Source organism: Halichondria panicea, chromosome 2 (genome assembly GCF_963675165.1).
Source record: "Halichondria panicea chromosome 2, odHalPani1.1, whole genome shotgun sequence".
NCBI classification, from domain to species: domain Eukaryota; kingdom Metazoa; phylum Porifera; class Demospongiae; order Suberitida; family Halichondriidae; genus Halichondria; species Halichondria panicea.
In genome coordinates this window covers 8,047,658-8,063,369 of record NC_087378.1, presented here as the reverse complement: position 1 = coordinate 8,063,369, position 15,712 = coordinate 8,047,658, and the positions used below count along the sequence as shown (strand labels likewise).

Sequence of the window (15,712 nt, the reverse complement as noted above, 5' to 3'; positions counted from 1 at the left end):
AATAACATTTTGAATCCCTACCAGTCAAGTATTGTTTATTTGTGCACTAAAAAAATATTATAATAATTATAGCAAATGAGTGTTACAATAATTATGTGAGATGAATAATAATACTATGTACATGTAAGTCAAGTGTTCAGTGGGTATGCCTAATAATTATAATGATTGGAAGCAGATCAGTTTTTAGACGATGCCTTTACACTCTTGAGTACCCAGTCTATCCCATCCTGCATGTTGAGATCAAATAATGATAGTTATTCATGGCACACTGTATGTATGTATGTACATGTATGTATACAGTTCTCAGGTGCATGCTGTAAGTACTGTAGTTAGTCTAAGTCTGGTATTATACTTAAATTAGCAACTACTCACTTTTTAGCATCTACCCTTTACAGTGAGTAAACATCAAAGCACGTACAATTACCCAGTACGTATAATAATTCCAATAGGCACAGCTCTATGGTACCCAAAACCAGACTCAATGGTACACTATTCTAGCTGAAAGCTAGGGCTAAGGGTCCTACTCACCGCAATCCCTTCTTCAGTTTTGGCCGAGCATGGTTGTATCTGCCATCGTCTGTCAGTCAGCTCAGTTAGCTTCATATCATTGCTGATCTGTGGGGAATGAATTACATGCAATGATGATCACACAATTCTTATAGGTACATCAGTCATGTAACTAAGGTCTACTCTCAGCTGGAATAGTACACTTACATCATCAGCTTTTAAAGCCATCCCTAGGTCTTGTTTATTTGCAAACACTAGTAGGGGTACTCCAGTGAGTTTATCCTCCACCAGAAGCTCATCCAACTGTACTCGTGATTCTTCTAGTCTACCAGGATCAGCGCTGTCCACAACGTAGATCTGAGGTGTCAATTTATGTGGGTTTAGCAGGTTTGGCCATAATAATTATATATAGACTAGCCTTACATTTGTACATTATTTTGTACATACATGTAGTACAATCCTGACTATTGAGTACTTGGAGAAGGTCAATTCATATTAATCCATTGGAATAAATCTAGGTATAATAATTGTTTTACTAGGATCTAGGATGCCTGTGTCATATATTTACCTGCGTGTTCACTGACAACTCCCCAGACAGGTATACATTATTTGAACATAGTGGGGAGTAAATGCACAACTATCAGAATTTATTACCAGTATGTCCGTTTCCTCAAAGTAGTTCTTCCAGTAAGGTCTCAAAGCTCTCTGTCCCCCAATGTCCCACACATCCAGTCTGAATCCTGATGAATTCACGCTCTTTATATTGAATCCTCTAGTTGGTTCGACTTGATCTTTGTCTTGCGTCTCTTTAGCTATCACCTTGAGGATGGTGGTCTTGCCCGCATTGTCCAGACCAAGAAGGAGAATACGCAGCTTTCTTGTCGGCTTTCGGAGCTCGGACAGCCTCCTCAGTAATTGCATTAAACCCTGCCAGAGTGTGCGTGTGGGTGTGGGGTGTGTGTGGGTGTGGGGTGTGTGGGGGTGTGGGGGTGTGTGTGTATGTGTGTGCATGCGTGCCTGCAATGTTTGAAGCTATAATATTGAGATCTCAGATTCTAGATATAGCCAGATTAGCTGCAAAGAAATACAAGTAGCTAACTAACTCACCATTCCGATGTCAAGATGTCACGTTGCCTAGCCTCCTCAACTAATAGTAAAGGGGGTGCAACACGTACAACTGAGTTTGTTTACTTTCTCTTGTTACTATAACAGCAACCACAAAATGTGAGAATCACATGACTTTACCCAATGAGGGGAATTCCCTTGGTACACATGTCTGCTTATCGCGATCAAGCTTTTCTTCTACACCCCTATAAAATTGAATATGACCTCCCTCACTATTGTAGTTGATGGCCACGGCTCCTTCTCTTTTGAATGGGATCTGGACACTAAGACTTTGAATGATGTCAGGACTTGGCTAGTCGAAAATGTAGAAATTCCAGTCGAAAATCAAATCGTAAAATTCATGGGCGGAATTCTTCACGGAGACAAAGAAACTTTGCGTTCGCTGAGACTTGTTGAGGGAGCCGAAGTGCATGTTGAAGATACTCGCAACGACTCGTTACCGGTTACCGTGGAGAGACTGGCAGGAGGGGACCCAATCATGCTGACAATGTCACGTAGTGTGGACACCATTGCATCGTTGAAACGAAAAATCGAAGAGCAAGAAGGAATTGCATTGATGAACCTAGTCATTCGCAGAGACAATGTGGGAGTTTCCGATGCTGCGTTTTTGTCGAGGTTTTATCGAGGAGGTGTTGTCGAGCTACAGCTGGAAGTACATATCGATCTCCGAGTGAACACGTACACTGGGCAAACGTTTGTGACAAATATTGCATCCCATGATTTGGTGAGCGCTCTACAGCAGCGAGTACAGACTCGACTTCGTATCCCCATCTATCATCAAGAGGTGGTTTTCGATGAGATAATTATGGAACCGAGCTCACGGCTGAACGAACACACTGTGATTAACGGATCCAATATTCAGATCCGACTTCGACTGTACGAAATGGATGTTTTCCTCAAGACCCTCGTAGGTCAAACGATCCTCATCACTGTGACGTCACATGATACTGTTTTTGAGGTGAAAAGAAAAGTATCGCTGAAAGAAGGGATTCCAATTGACAGGCAAAGAATCGTTTTCACTGGAATACAACTTCACAATCACGAGAGGTTTTTATCATACAGAATAGAGCACGAATCTGCTGTTCACATTGTGTTACGCACTGGCGATAGTTATGAGGTTGCCGTGACTACACCAACTGGTCGATTGCGTTCAGTGGAAGTTACTCCAAGACAAGTGGTCGGATATATAAAAAGGAAAATGCTCGAATTGGAAGGAATTGCCATTAGCATTCAAAAATTGTACTTCAATGATCAACTGCTCGAAAATGACAATGCTACGATGGAAGATTGTGGAATTATTTCCGATAGTCACGTTGACCTTCAAATCGACAGCGATCGCAACACTCAAATCTTCATCTCATTTCGTGACAGAAGTACCATTTCATTTTGGGTTAATCCCGATCTCACTGTACTGGAGCTGAAAGAACTGATCATCACCAGAGAGAGCCTTCCTTTGGACCAGATGGACCTGTACTTCACTCGTATGAAGCTTGAAAATGACCGAAGTTTACGCTCCTACGTTATTGAGAGCAACCATATGTTGCACGTTGAGATTGCTGCTCCTCCAGTCCTACAGCTGACTATTATTGTGGGTGGCGAAGAAGAAGACAATTTCACTTTGGAAGAACCGGATAATATCACTGTTGAAGGACTGAAAAGAGCCATTTTGACCAAGAAACGCTATCCTGTTCCAACACAGCAGCTCTTCTTTGGTGGCAATGAATTGGACAACGACCAGAAGTTGAAAGATTGTGGAATTGTATCTGATTCGAGATTAGATCTCATCCTTGTATCGAATGCTCCCACCGATTCAGCGCAGACTACCATGCACTTGTTTGTGAAGACACTCACTGGAAAGACCATCAGACTGGAAACAGAACTTTCTAAGACCGTGAGAAGTCTCAAAGAGCAAATATACGAAAAAGAAGGGATGGAGATATCCTCACAATGCCTCATAATGGGCGGTAAGCAAATAGACGACGAGGAAACTATTGCAAGTGTTGGTGTGCAGAATCAGTCAGTAATCCACCTGGTGTTGCGAGTTCAGAGTATGGATGGTAGCAAGCTGACAATCCAAGATGGTGGACGGCAATTCAACGTGACTGTTGATCTGCAAGGCACTGTGGGTGACCTGAAGAGGCGAATCGAGCAGAATGAAAACATCCCTATGGCTGGTCAGAGGCTCTTCTCCGAAAATCGATTGTTAGCTGATGAGGACACTTTAGCTGCTCAGAATATATCTGATGGACTCACTCTACAGTTGATTAGGGATTAGTGTTATATCTCTTGTAATTATTCCAATGCATTATCATGTATTTGTGATTTTGTGCCCTCATTTACAATTAATTTGGCTGATAATTAATTTTGAATAAAAAAATTAAGTACTTTGCTAGTGGTCTTGTACGGGGATTTCCCATTATATTAGGGATTTCCCCATCATTGGCCAACCCACGTGGCTGTTGTACTAAGGAGAGAGATGGTGTCCAGGATTTCTGTACCTTTGCTTAGAGTCTCTTTGCTTCAATGCAGGACATTCTGTACCCAGGAGGTGAGGACTCACTAGCATGGACTTATGTATGATGGAACATCTAACTGACTATGTAGCCATACCATTCAACCTATAATCTTCCTGGCCGCGGGGAGGGGGGGCGGTAGGGGATACAATGCATGGGTAGAGAAGGTACTTTTACTGAGAGTTTTACTTTTTATTTTAAGCAACATCAAACATTTCAGCATCAGCCATAAATGCAGCTGAAGATTCGAGTACCTCGATTAGGCTTGGTCATGTGCAAAATTCAACGTTAACGTCATTGTTGCATGTGACTAATTAACTCAAGTTTAGCCTAATCAAGGTACTCGTGTCGGACCTCCTCTGATACATGGGGGGTCTATTTGTGGAGGGTCATGTTTTATCCTCGAATCTCTGTGATCTCGTTTACGTTTATTTTCAGTATAATTAAAATCATACAGCACAATCACAATAAAGACTAATTGTTGGAACGTATAAATTTTTTGAGCGTATTCCAGTGCTGTGGGTATTGAGATTGAATAATTTCTTTTGTCGCCATGACCATATCGGAATACTCAAATCCTGGAGTGACCGCCTCACTGACTATACCAAACTCCTCTGCCTCTCCCCCTTGTCCTGTCAGTATTTCCGTACACACCCAGGTATCACCAGGAGTGAGCAACTGGAGCTTGTGTCCGGCCAGTATGTCCGGGCCTAGTATAGTCTCCTCTATGTATCCATCAGGGAATAAGAGCAAATAGCGAAATGGCAATCCAAGATGGTAGTAGCGTATGATGTCAGAGCAATTCTTATGAGTGTGACCTATTGGACTGTCGGTAGTCAGCATGTAGTAGATAGAAGACATGCTGACTTTGTTTCCAGTGGTGGTGTGTGGTGAGGTGTACGTTCTTTTGAAGTAGCCTCCTTCAATGTGAGGCTCTAGCTGGAGGACTTTCATGACAGCTGTCTTATCCATCTCTCTCAGACCCTGATCAGCAGTTAACACATGTACACAAAGCTTTCAATCTCCCTGGTTGGATTGAAATGTAAACTGGCCTATGGTTGGTTGCTGGCCTAATCCAGTTACTTAAGAAGTGCGTGGTTCACACAAAGCACTGTTGTAAACTTAGAGTTTCACACTTTTATGGGCATTCCTAGTGGGTTCCCCAGGTAAGAGTCTTAACACTCAAAACTATGTAGTAATTAGTTTAGGTGTAAATATGATCTCCTTCATAACTAAGCTGCTATATACATTTGTATTAATTATCAATATACCTGTACACTGTTTTCATTAGCTAGTTGTGTGATCACACTGTTGAGATTTAGGTGCTAAGTCAGCAACCACATGCACTGAAAGTATCATCTCCCTAAATAATCATCGCATGTGTGTATTACTAACCGTATAATCATGAGTATTGTTTATAATTATTCTTTAACAGTTCCCTGTTGGCCCTAATGATGAACGTGTACAAGAACTGCTACTCAGAATGACGGGAATGGACTTTGACAAAGTGTTTGCTGCGAAGAAAGAGCCGCTCAAGCTGCCCCAGTACAGGTTGATGACAATGGAAGAACTAAAAGAAGTAAGTGAAATGCTGACTTCAGCCTTAGACATAATTATAGTATAGTTACAGTGTAGCTGAAATTTCATCTCACGTTTAATGGTTTGGGATTCTTTCAGCTGCCATAACTTGAATTCCGTGGGTCCAATTTCAACAATTTTCTGATTTTCTGAAAGCTTAAAAAGAGACCTTTAAAATGGTGTCATCAAAGTTCAGATAAAAGTAAATGTCAATTTGGCCATACCAAGGGCGTATACAGAGAAGAGGGCATGCAACTCACTATGTACCCTACGTACTCATCCGACTTCGTATCAGAGACCGGATATGCTAAAAATAGAATCCAGTATATGGACGTGAACAAGTGGGCGGTGTTGTTTACGGAGTTATAATTATGGGCGTGTACATCAGAGCTGCCTAGCCTTTGCTAGCTAGCTAGCTAACAGTGGAGTATTATTTTAGAGAAGTGTCATGACCAGTCCTAGTCCAGCCAGGTCCAAGACAACCCCTTCGAGCGGGAAGTTAAGTGCTGGGTGCATTGTTAAGAAGTACCAGAGACTCAGGAAGACAGGTTTATTGTACCTAGGTTTCATCTTCTTGGAGTTGCAACTGTTGGATGGTTTGCCTTTGACACTGCTAGTACGAGCCATACTGCTGCTGAGAACTAGTTTTACTATGCTGCAATCGAGCTAGCTAGCTAGCACAGATATAAAAAAGACTTTGATTTACCTTGTGCGGTCAAAGATTACGCGTGGGCGTTTTGTGGGCAGTTCTAAAAATAGCTCAATACGAAGTCGGATGATTCTGAGAATTGGGCGAGTTGCATGCCCTCTTCTCTGCATACGCCCTTGGCCATACCATGGTCCAAAGGCGAAAAATGATAAATTATGACCCCAACCAAATTTTGAATTTTAAGTCGTCATAACTTGAGTTTCGATAGAGTACCAGCACAATTATAAATGCATTTTGTAGCCCTTTGTAATGTCTATCTAATGGTGAGTTTAAATCAGTAGAGATAGAGAAAGTTATGTTCTCTGAGAAAGGCCATAGCGGAACCAAATTGTAGGAATTTGGTCTGTTTTAAGACTAACTTTGAGTCGTCATAACTTGAGTTTCGATAGTGTACCAGCACAATTATAAATACATTTTGTAGCCCTTTGTAATGTCTATCCAATGGTGTATTTAAATCAGTGAGATAGAGAAAGTTATGTTCTCTGAGAAAAGCCGTAGCGGAACCAAATTGTAGGAATTTGGTCTGTTTTAAGACTAACTTTGAGTCCTCATAATTTGAGTTTCAATAGAGTACCAGCACAATTATAGATGCATTTTGTAGCCCTTTGTAATGTCTATCTAATGATGTGTTTAAATCAGTGATAACCTAGAGATAGAAAAAGTTACATTCTCTGAGAAAAGCCGTGGCGGAACCAAATTGTGGGAATTTGTCCTGTTTTATCACTAACTTTGAGTCGTCATAACTTGAGTTTTAATTTAAATACATCATTTGAAAGATCTTTTTATAAGCTTTCAGAAAATCATAAAATTTTTGACATTGGATCAATGGTACTAAAGTTATGGCTTTTCAAAGATGTGCAACTACAACCCCCCTCCCCTCCATTTAGTCAATGTTTCAAGGACTCTTTCAGCTGCCATAACTTAAATTTTGTGCATATAATTACACCTATTTTCTGATATTTTGAAAAGACCTTTCAAATGGTGTCATTCATTTTTGAGAGATTCATATGAGACATCGAAGTATTTGCCACAATTAATGTTAGCTCTACCATTATTATTATTCAAAGTTCATTATTATTCGAAGTTCACTGAATTTGCGTAATTATAATTATGTGTGCAAAAAGAAAATATTCCATTGAATGTATTCACTGGCCTATAGGTACATGCAGAGACTACAGCCAAGGCTGGAGAGCTGTTGCGTATGCCACCTATAGTGCCAGTGAGGGAGCCACAAGGTGAGGTGGGTGAGAGGGATGAGATACTGGACCAGTACTTGGACAATAAGATGGTATTCACTGACACTACACAGCACAAGGAGAACAAGGTCAGCCCGATCACTGTGGTGAAATACAGCACACACTAAAATTAAGGATTGTTATAATTATCGGTGGTGGCCACGGGTTATAGGTCTGACATGTATGCACGAATCACTACAAGTGCTAGTGCATTGGTGGACATTATCACGTGACCGCAATGACATCAACTTGTAGTGATTCGTGCACGCATGTCGGACCTCCTCTGGGTTATAGTAGTCCGTTAGTTTGTCTGTTTGTTCATAGCCATACTTGTTCGTGTGTCACTGCCTTTTGTAATTGCCTGTAGTCAAACTTGTTCATACATGACGTCGAATATTTGTGTGTGTGTGTGTGTGTGTGTGTGTGTGTGTGTGTGTGCGTGCGTGCGTGCGTGCGTGCGTGCGTGCGTGCGTGCGTGCGTGCGTGCGTGCGTGCGTGCGTGCGTGCGTGCGTGAATTACGCCGCCTTGAATAGCTCAATAATAAGCTTACAAATACCAATAGACACTATGATATTAAAGACCAATTCTCCCCCCGCCTCTCCTACATACTTTTTAGGAACGTCGTATTGTTGTTCGTGAGACTGATGGCACTCTACGAGATGCCAACTGGGACGAGAGGGACAGGATGTGTCAGGTGACACACACACACACACTTGTCCTACTGACACAATCTTTGAAGATCTTTTATTTCAATTGCAGAATGATAATTTACCACATCACAATTTGGTGATTTTAGTAACGGCATTTTTTATACTGATGATGAATCCCTTTACAGCTGTTTTTCCCTGTCCTGGGTCGCAAGATGTGGCTACCTCCTGTTCTCCAGGGTGGCTCTGAGACAATGGCCAGTCTCAGGTCTCACTTCCATGTCAACATTTTGGACCGAGTGTGTCTGCAATGTGAGCCAGACTCAGAGGATTACACCAAGGTGAGGGGGTATGGTATTCAGCTCTGTAACTAGAGTTCTAATGGTCCAAATTTAACGATTTTCTGATTTTCTGAAACCTTAGAAGGAGCCTGTTCAGATGGTATGCTGAATCCCAAATTTGTCACGAGCTATAAAATTCCTATTTTCGGGCCCAATAATTATTGATGTCCCTTCAGATTCATCATGCTGTGTACGATCACACTGATGAGAACAGACTGCACGACCTGCTCAGATCCACCACGTACTTTGGCTCTATGGTGTGGTACCTCGTTACTGTGAAGAATAACATTTCGGGACTGCTCAAAGACATGCTTTCAAAAAAGTTGTGAGTTTCTGTGCTCTCTCTATTTTACTATACTGGTATGGGGCATTAGAACTTCCTTCAACATTGTCTTAAACGTGTGCTTGTGTCCTGTGCAGATTGTCTGATGCAGTTGACTTACTAGCATTGTACTCCATGGTGTACCCTGAAACAGAGCTGCCTCATAATACTACAGATACTGACATCACAAAAATACAGTTCATAAAGGTATGTACTGGTACAGTTCATAAAGGTATGTACTGGTACAGTTCATAAAGGTATGTACTGGTACAGTTCATAAAGGTATGTACTGGTACAGTTCATAAAGGTATGTACTGGTACAGTTCATAAAGGTATGTACTGGTACAGTTCATAAAGGTATGTACTGGTACAGTTCATAAAGGTATGTACTGGTACAGTTCATAAAGGTATGTACTGGTACAGTTCATAAAGGTATGTACTGGTACAGTTCATAAAGGTATGTACTGGTACAGTTCATTGACTAATGTAATTAATCCCATCCCATTGTTCATGGGTTCATGGGTTCATGGGTTCATGAGCTCAAGGTAGTAGTTAACTTGAAGTTGATCTCATAACACCTCGTAAACAATTTAACAAAAGTCTGGTAGCTTTTTGTGGACATTTATACTGAGTTTCAAAACAGTGCTGTTATTTAATAATCTATTTCGTAACTGTGTTCCTAGTGTGTACATATAACTGTCTTTGTGTGTGCTAACTGCAGGAATTCTGTGACAAGCAAGAGCTGAAGGAACTGTTTAGTTTAGTGAGGTCAATACAACACGAGCTCCTCCAGCAAGACTCCTCACACACTGACACTAGAGAACAAGTCGTGTAGCCTTTGCACTGTACAGTATATACTCATTAGATCATTGTGCCATTCTGTATTTAAAATGTTAATATTTTGTGTCCTTGTATTTTGGGGACTGTCAATAAAATTAATGATTTGTTGACAATTAAATAATTATTGTTTGTACACATGAAAACTGTAAACAGTAAAATTAATTAAATGCTAATCTAGGATGTGTCTTAGTTTGTTATTCAGTTCTCTTTCATGAGCAAGCAACTGGGCACTGTGGTTCTTGTAGGCAGTATAGTCCTGTGTGTGATGGAGGTATATACACACATCAGTCAGAGCTTGCTTAATGCTACTTACATTTTCAATTGTTGATAACTTTTCCTCTGTAGTCAATAGCTGTTGTCTCAGTTGCTTGACACACGCATCTCTCGACACCTCTTCTCTACGCAACCTACATGTGCACAGATAACGTAAGCCCATTGGTTAGAGGCGTTTTCTTGTGTACCTGAACGCTTCCTGTGCTGTTTGTTCTCTGTCTAGAGAGTTCTTGAGATTCTCCTCACATCGTAACAATAGAGTCTTCTGAGACTGTACAAGACAAATAACATTGCCGAGTACAAAATATTCAACAGGGATTTGCTTTACCATTAACTCTAGGGCGATGCTTTCTTTGTCCTTTTCAAGATGTTGGATATGAACCTGGAGCTGTTGATTTTGTTCGTCATTGTTCCTACAGCATAACTCCAGCCGACACACTTGCTCTTCGTAATCTGCAGATATTCATAGAGGCATCATAAAATTAGATAACAGATAAAGGACACTTTGTGGGTGGGGAGGGGGGGGTACAAAACGAACCATTTATCCTCCCTGTTAGATGTTCTTTATGCTCTTCTGTGGCTTTCTTTATAGCCTCCAACTGCTTTTCAAGTAGTAAAATCGTTGATTGAAATTTAGAGCTATCACTTGTCAAAGTTGCACACATTTTCTCATTCTCAGAGAAGGCTTTTCTAGTTTCTGTCAACTCGTTCTCAAGACTGATACACTTTTCACACTCCTTAGACAGATGTGCTCCATATTTGGCCTGCAGGTCTGAATTTGCTCGCTTGTACTCGTCTTTAATGCGGATCATTTCTTCGTGATTATCAGCGAGTATAGAAAACCTCTGCTCCAATTGTTTGCGCTGCGTCTCCTCGTGTGACAGTCTCTCTTGTAGGACTTCCATTGTAACAGAGAGCATCTTGTAGTTAGTCTGAGATTCAGTGAGCTGCGAACATAATAATAATAATAATATAAAGCAATGCACGTATTTAAAAATGTAAAATGTATAAATGGCATAGCCATGATCTATTCTACGTAGTAGTAGTCATTTGTAGCTAGCTAAACACTTTATTATATTTGATATAGCTATATTATAGAGCATACGGTATATACCATGATGTCCCTCTTAGGTCAATGGTTGTTATGTTTCTGTATCAACATTAATTTAGCTGGCATGCATGCATGGTAGTCAGCCTCTACAGTTCACTATTGGACCCGCTCCCTAAGTACCTCTGATAGTGTGTTGTCTCCTCTCTGCTTGAGCATGGCTATCAGAGTGGACTGTTGCTCCACACGAGAACGAAGAGCAGCCATGCTGGGGGCCGGGGAAGCAGGGACAGACTCCACTTCAAATTCCATCGCCATGACTTCTCCTTGGACTGGCTTATTAATAGCGAATAAATATTTAAATATTTCAAAACACACAACCATTAAATGCGTGGGCGGCTCCCACCTCTCTTAGCGATCATTTCCGAATCTAACATTTCTGCAATAATGATTATAGAGATCTCAACAAAAGATAAATATAACTGGTGCCATACATAGAAAATGTGTTCAAGTGCCTTTTGTTTGAACAACAACAGCTGACGGTACCAAACCTGCAGAAGAGGAAAAATATTAACTCATAACAATATTGATACAACTCACCAAGTTCATTGAGAGATTTGTTGTGGTCATGATGAGTGAACACTCTGCGTGGGAAGGTGGTCATGAGAGAGTAGGGAGAGTTCTCTCCACTCTGGTTCATGAGGATGTACTGGTTCACATCCACCAGAGAGTCAGTGGCGTTGAACGTGTGCACTAGAGTCCCACCATCGGTCAGACGAATCTGTACAACCAAACAAGGGAACAAAAATGCCTACACAATCATAGATAATAGAGAAATTTCTAATAAATTATAGTACAATAATAATTACAAGCCTCTCAGTATGAAGGTGCTTGAATGCAGCAGTGTGCAGAGCTATGGATAAGGTATCCCTCCAAAGCAACAGCGTTAGCTATATACCTACGATAAATGTATTTATATACAAGTGTCCAAACAATACAATAATACACCTCCTAAGATCTGAATATATAATAGTCTACACTCAGTATTGTGGAAGTAACTCTTCTTGCTGTGCAAGTGAGTGCTTTTACTCTTACAGAGCATGAATAGGATAATTATGGGATGATCTTAACACTGCAAGTCACCTGCAGTCGACATGTGGTGTACTCCTTCTTGACAGAAGGTGTACTAACTGTGGGAGGTTGTGCTAACTGCTGAGCTGGCAGCTTTGTCGGTGAGGAAGAGGCTGCTTTCTCTGCAGCAGCTCTTGCTTCTTTATCTGCTCTGTCAAGTGCTATCTGATCTCGCACTCTCTGCCTGCAACATTGCACACATACGTGATATGATGTCATCACTAGTTAATGATAGGATGTATAATTACAGCAACCAATGCCAAGGGCGAAGCAATCACAGAATACAGAGTGTCAGTAAACGTGGTGCCACATTCTAGAATTATAATGCTGACCTTGCAAGTTTGTCTTCCATCTTTTCCCGTTTTTTTTCCGCAGCAAACTTTTTGGCCTCTTGCAGTTCAATCCTACCGGAAAAAAACAAGTTAGGTAAGTAAGTAAACAGCTGCATGCCTCACACTACTTACTTCTGCTTGATGTCAGATAACTCTTGGCCTGTTTTTCTGCGGATTTTTTCCTTGCTAACTGCTTCCTGAACGAAAAATAGTCAACAGTTTTGGGCACTAAAACTTTTACCCACCTTTTTCTCCTGTTCCTCACGTTCTAGTTTCTTTTGCTTTCTTTTCTCTTCTAATCTGCATACAAAGGAACGAGAGTTTCAACAACTTAGTGATACCGCCTCATTAGATAGGGTGATCCATACCAGCCATCCTAATTACAAACAGACAAGTATATACCTGGCTAGCTGTTTCAGTTTTTCCTCTGCCGTGAGTGGCTTAATCTCATCTGTGCTCTCAGAGAAGTTGCTGTGCTGGGTTCTTGCAGCATGGGCCTGTACCAACATAAACAAAGGCAGTAACCGAGTCTTCTAGCTATCGATGAAGAGAGCTAACCCAATGCCCACTCCTCAGTCTATACCCCATATTGTAATTATGCTGAGAGTTCATGCAATCCTGGGGGTACGTGGGTATAGGGGTACCAGGAGTTCATGTAATCCTAAATGGAGGACAGTCTACCTGTTACTGGACTGGTACATTTCAAAGGGGAGGCATGCCACTTAAAAAAATAATTGTGCCATGAAATAGAAACAGACTTACCTGAACATCTAGCTCACTCTTGAACAACTTCCCACAACTGAATATCAGAATATGCAATAAACAGTGAGACATTCTTTCTAGAATATTGGAGCATCAAAACGTACTCTTCACACTTGATTGATTTCGGAGCAGCTGTTTGAGTGGCTTGTTCGGCCTGTCCTCCCTCAACTGCTCCACTCTCCCCGAGGGTCTGGCCAGAGGAGCTCTCTGGGAGGGGAGCATCAATATCAGCATCATCTTGGTGGGCAAACAACCTGTGTAGAATGTATAAAATATCGTGTAGCACTAGTAGCACTAGCTCTGTAGATCTAAATACATAAGTACATACGTACATAAAGCAATCATTAATATTAGCTCGGTTTATATAGGAATAAACTAATGTCACATGGTAGACTTAATAGCCTTACCAATCCATAGCAAGCTGTACTCCTTGATTTCCAGTCACAGCCAGAGCTTTCTCCCTGTGCACGCGTATGTGTGTGTGTGTGTGTGTGTGTGTGTGTGTGTGTGTGAAGTGGCAAGGGTGGTGTCATGACAATTAATTGCTGTTGTTCTGTATAACTGTATAATTATGTATAAATTTTACGCAGGTGTTCCTTCTAGGAACTTCCTGTCAGCATGATCTTAATTTCTGACCCATCACAATTATTATTCACCCTGTCCAAATGTAAAGTCATACTGTAAAGCATCGATTATTATTATTATTATTATTATTATTATTATATAGGCCTATACTCACGCTCTGTTCTCAGGGAACCCCATATCTATGAGGGACGCCTTTGCTGTAGACATAGTTACAATCAGCACTACACTCAGAGCGCGCGGTAGATCTGCTGTACTTACTAAAAAAAATTATGCAGAATTTTTCTCAAATTTTCTTGTAAGAAAGCACCTTGTAAAGGGAAATTCCCTAAATACAGGCCGCAGTCCAGTTGGGGGCGTGGTTAGATATTTGGTTACAGTGCCAAAATGCTGCTCAGAAGGACAGGACAAGTCAGACAGTTTTGGAGCTGGGTCAACTTTGTATTCAACAGGTGGGGCTTGCATAACAAATCATGATAATTCTCTCAAAAAATAACTTAAGGCTGTTGACCCTATGCGATATGCACATGTATCCCTGCTGTACAGAGTGGACCACAGTCGAGTGGCTGCGGTGGGTCCGGACAGGGCAGCTGCTGAGTGGGTACTGAGACTGGGAGGCTCCGTCAAGTTTACTGACATGGAGTACTGGAATACAGACTACAACAGACTACCCTCAGGAGGGGTCAAACTGGAGCAGATTGACGGCTCAGGGATGTCCATCACTTCGAATGGCCTCGAACATCTTGGTATAGGTTCATTCAGTCAGTCCCTGTTTCTAGCAGTATGTTAAGATTACTTGTAGGTAGATCTACCACATAATTACTATATAACTGTGGTATATAATTATGCACAATATCCTAACTAACTAATTTTTACTGATCTCAACAGAGGGATTGGCATGTCTGAGAGTTCTAAAGTTGAGCAGATGCAAGTACTTGTATGATGATGGGCTGGTCCACCTTAGTCAGGTAGAGGACACACTGAGAGAGCTTGATCTCAGCCATTGTCCTGGTATCACTCACAAGGCTCTGGCATACCTCTCCATACTCGGGTATAATCAAGTTAAACCGGGGTTGAACACATGCATGTAACCTTCAAATGATGAACTTATCACTATAGTATATATATCAGGACTGTACATTAAGTACAATCTTAATGTACTCCTGCTAGTTACCAATTCATGATTTCAACGCTCCACTTGTCAAGTGGAGGAAGAAGATGTAAGAGCTGTCTTTGTTCTGGCTATATAATTATTATAGGCCCAGTGCTATTTTTTCTCCCAGCGTTCATTCAAGTAATTCCCTTTGCAGATCTCTACAAAAGTTGGACTTAACCGACACCCCTGGAATACGGGACAGAGACCACAAACTGAACGAACTTAATATTCAACTACCACAATGCAAAATTACTGCATAACTACTATATATAGCTAGCAGTCATGTCACCTTTTATGTTTGTACAGCTGCAATGAACCACATGCATGATCACCTAGTAACTCATTGTTGAGCAAACCAGAGCAAAACGGTCAGCAAGAAGGAAGAGGGTATACGACCACGTACATGCAGATCCCTTGGTACAAGCTGCAAACAAACTCCAAGGGTGTTTAACAATTATACAGCCTTGGAGGATGAACCAGCCCAAATCCCCTCGAAAACGCACAAATAAATCAAGAGAAAAGAAGATTGACGAGTCAAGGTGCCATGTATGCAAGCAACCATTTATAGATGGTCATGAAGCCAAGTGGGGGTGTGACTTTTGTACGAGGT

The 15,712-nt window shown here is 41.2% G+C and overlaps 6 protein-coding genes across 12 annotated transcripts; 3 read left to right on the top strand and 3 right to left on the bottom strand.

Moving 5' to 3' along the window:
• Positions 1-31: 31 nt before the first annotated feature.
• Positions 32-1,734, bottom strand: LOC135331263 (uncharacterized). Its single transcript, XM_064526356.1, has 5 exons — positions 1,615-1,734; positions 1,162-1,434; positions 715-864; positions 529-615; positions 32-227 (listed from the first exon to the last, which is right to left on the bottom strand). Exons 1-5 carry the CDS (start codon positions 1,615-1,617, stop codon positions 177-179), a joined length of 564 nt encoding a protein of 187 aa, XP_064382426.1. The 5' UTR covers positions 1,618-1,734; the 3' UTR covers positions 32-176.
• Positions 1,735-1,771: 37 nt separating this feature from the next.
• On the top strand, positions 1,772-3,990 carry LOC135331237 (uncharacterized). Its single transcript, XM_064526324.1, has one exon. The coding sequence runs from the start codon at positions 1,832-1,834 to the stop codon at positions 3,905-3,907; it is 2,076 nt and encodes a 691-aa protein (XP_064382394.1). The 5' UTR covers positions 1,772-1,831; the 3' UTR covers positions 3,908-3,990.
• A 63-nt stretch (positions 3,991-4,053) lies between these two features.
• On the top strand, positions 4,054-9,939 carry LOC135331257 (small ribosomal subunit protein mS22-like). 2 transcript variants are annotated; one of them, XM_064526349.1, is made up of 8 exons: positions 4,054-4,180; positions 5,581-5,724; positions 7,592-7,756; positions 8,285-8,362; positions 8,504-8,656; positions 8,833-8,981; positions 9,077-9,185; positions 9,700-9,939. In XM_064526349.1, exons 1-8 carry the CDS (start codon positions 4,109-4,111, stop codon positions 9,811-9,813), a joined length of 984 nt encoding a protein of 327 aa, XP_064382419.1. In that variant the 5' UTR covers positions 4,054-4,108; the 3' UTR covers positions 9,814-9,939. The 2 variants fall into 2 exon arrangements, with proteins under 2 accessions (XP_064382419.1, XP_064382418.1); XM_064526348.1 differs by lacking the exon at positions 9,700-9,939 and adding an exon at positions 9,436-9,669 and having other exon boundaries at positions 9,077-9,210.
• Positions 9,874-11,523, bottom strand: LOC135331256 (coiled-coil domain-containing protein 89-like). The gene is made up of 6 exons (XM_064526347.1): positions 11,323-11,523; positions 10,630-11,038; positions 10,420-10,544; positions 10,280-10,362; positions 10,132-10,225; positions 9,874-10,074 (listed from the first exon to the last, which is right to left on the bottom strand). Exons 1-6 carry the CDS (start codon positions 11,521-11,523, stop codon positions 9,988-9,990), a joined length of 999 nt encoding a protein of 332 aa, XP_064382417.1. The 3' UTR covers positions 9,874-9,987.
• A 47-nt stretch (positions 11,524-11,570) lies between these two features.
• Positions 11,571-14,243, bottom strand: LOC135331258 (UBX domain-containing protein 1-like). Its single transcript, XM_064526351.1, has 11 exons — positions 14,104-14,243; positions 13,772-13,825; positions 13,469-13,618; positions 13,365-13,401; positions 13,005-13,099; positions 12,848-12,902; positions 12,735-12,799; positions 12,603-12,674; positions 12,283-12,454; positions 11,740-11,920; positions 11,571-11,690 (listed from the first exon to the last, which is right to left on the bottom strand). Exons 1-11 carry the CDS (start codon positions 14,154-14,156, stop codon positions 11,647-11,649), a joined length of 978 nt encoding a protein of 325 aa, XP_064382421.1. The 5' UTR covers positions 14,157-14,243; the 3' UTR covers positions 11,571-11,646.
• A 42-nt stretch (positions 14,244-14,285) lies between these two features.
• On the top strand, positions 14,286-15,441 carry LOC135331264 (ATP synthase subunit s, mitochondrial-like). 6 transcript variants are annotated; one of them, XM_064526362.1, is made up of 4 exons: positions 14,286-14,398; positions 14,493-14,692; positions 14,835-14,914; positions 15,257-15,441. In XM_064526362.1, exons 1-4 carry the CDS (start codon positions 14,334-14,336, stop codon positions 15,326-15,328), a joined length of 417 nt encoding a protein of 138 aa, XP_064382432.1. In that variant the 5' UTR covers positions 14,286-14,333; the 3' UTR covers positions 15,329-15,441. The 6 variants fall into 6 exon arrangements, with proteins under 6 accessions (XP_064382432.1, XP_064382429.1, XP_064382431.1 ...); XM_064526359.1 differs by having other exon boundaries at positions 14,835-14,997; XM_064526361.1 differs by having other exon boundaries at positions 14,493-14,698.
• The last annotated feature ends 271 nt before the right edge of the window (positions 15,442-15,712 follow it).

What these genes read in the sequence shown, in the direction of transcription:
- LOC135331257 (XM_064526348.1), top strand. Translation starts at nt 4,109, where the DNA reads ATGGTGTCCAGGATTTCTGTACCTTTGCTTAGAGTCTCTTTGCTTCAA. An exon ending in CAATGGAAGAACTAAAAGAA is followed by an intron (nt 5,725 to 7,591) that starts GTAAGTGAAATG and finishes ACTGGCCTATAG; the next exon opens with GTACATGCAGAGACTACAGC. An exon ending in TACTGGTACAGTTCATAAAG is followed by an intron (nt 9,211 to 9,435) that starts GTATGTACTGGT and finishes CAGTTCATAAAG; the next exon opens with GTATGTACTGGTACAGTTCA.
- LOC135331256 (XM_064526347.1), bottom strand. Translation starts at nt 11,523, where the DNA reads ATGGTTGTGTGTTTTGAAATATTTAAATATTTATTCGCTATTAATAAG. An exon ending in TCTAACAGGGAGGATAAATG is followed by an intron (nt 10,545 to 10,629) that starts GTTCGTTTTGTA and finishes GAATATCTGCAG; the next exon opens with ATTACGAAGAGCAAGTGTGT. An exon ending in GCATCGCCCTAGAGTTAATG is followed by an intron (nt 10,363 to 10,419) that starts GTAAAGCAAATC and finishes TGTCTTGTACAG; the next exon opens with TCTCAGAAGACTCTATTGTT.
- LOC135331264 (XM_064526357.1), top strand. Translation starts at nt 14,334, where the DNA reads ATGCTGCTCAGAAGGACAGGACAAGTCAGACAGTTTTGGAGCTGGGTC. An exon ending in GTCAACTTTGTATTCAACAG is followed by an intron (nt 14,399 to 14,492) that starts GTGGGGCTTGCA and finishes CCTGCTGTACAG; the next exon opens with AGTGGACCACAGTCGAGTGG. An exon ending in TCTTGGTATAGGTTCATTCA is followed by an intron (nt 14,708 to 14,834) that starts GTCAGTCCCTGT and finishes TGATCTCAACAG; the next exon opens with AGGGATTGGCATGTCTGAGA.
- LOC135331237 (XM_064526324.1), top strand. Translation starts at nt 1,832, where the DNA reads ATGACCTCCCTCACTATTGTAGTTGATGGCCACGGCTCCTTCTCTTTT.
- LOC135331263 (XM_064526356.1), bottom strand. An exon ending in TTGAGGAAACGGACATACTG is followed by an intron (nt 865 to 1,161) that starts GTAATAAATTCT and finishes TTGACACCTCAG; the next exon opens with ATCTACGTTGTGGACAGCGC. An exon ending in TGGCTTTAAAAGCTGATGAT is followed by an intron (nt 616 to 714) that starts GTAAGTGTACTA and finishes CATTCCCCACAG; the next exon opens with ATCAGCAATGATATGAAGCT.
- LOC135331258 (XM_064526351.1), bottom strand. Translation starts at nt 14,156, where the DNA reads ATGTCTACAGCAAAGGCGTCCCTCATAGATATGGGGTTCCCTGAGAAC. An exon ending in GTACAGCTTGCTATGGATTG is followed by an intron (nt 13,619 to 13,771) that starts GTAAGGCTATTA and finishes CATTCTACACAG; the next exon opens with GTTGTTTGCCCACCAAGATG. An exon ending in AAACTGAAACAGCTAGCCAG is followed by an intron (nt 12,903 to 13,004) that starts GTATATACTTGT and finishes CTTTGTATGCAG; the next exon opens with ATTAGAAGAGAAAAGAAAGC.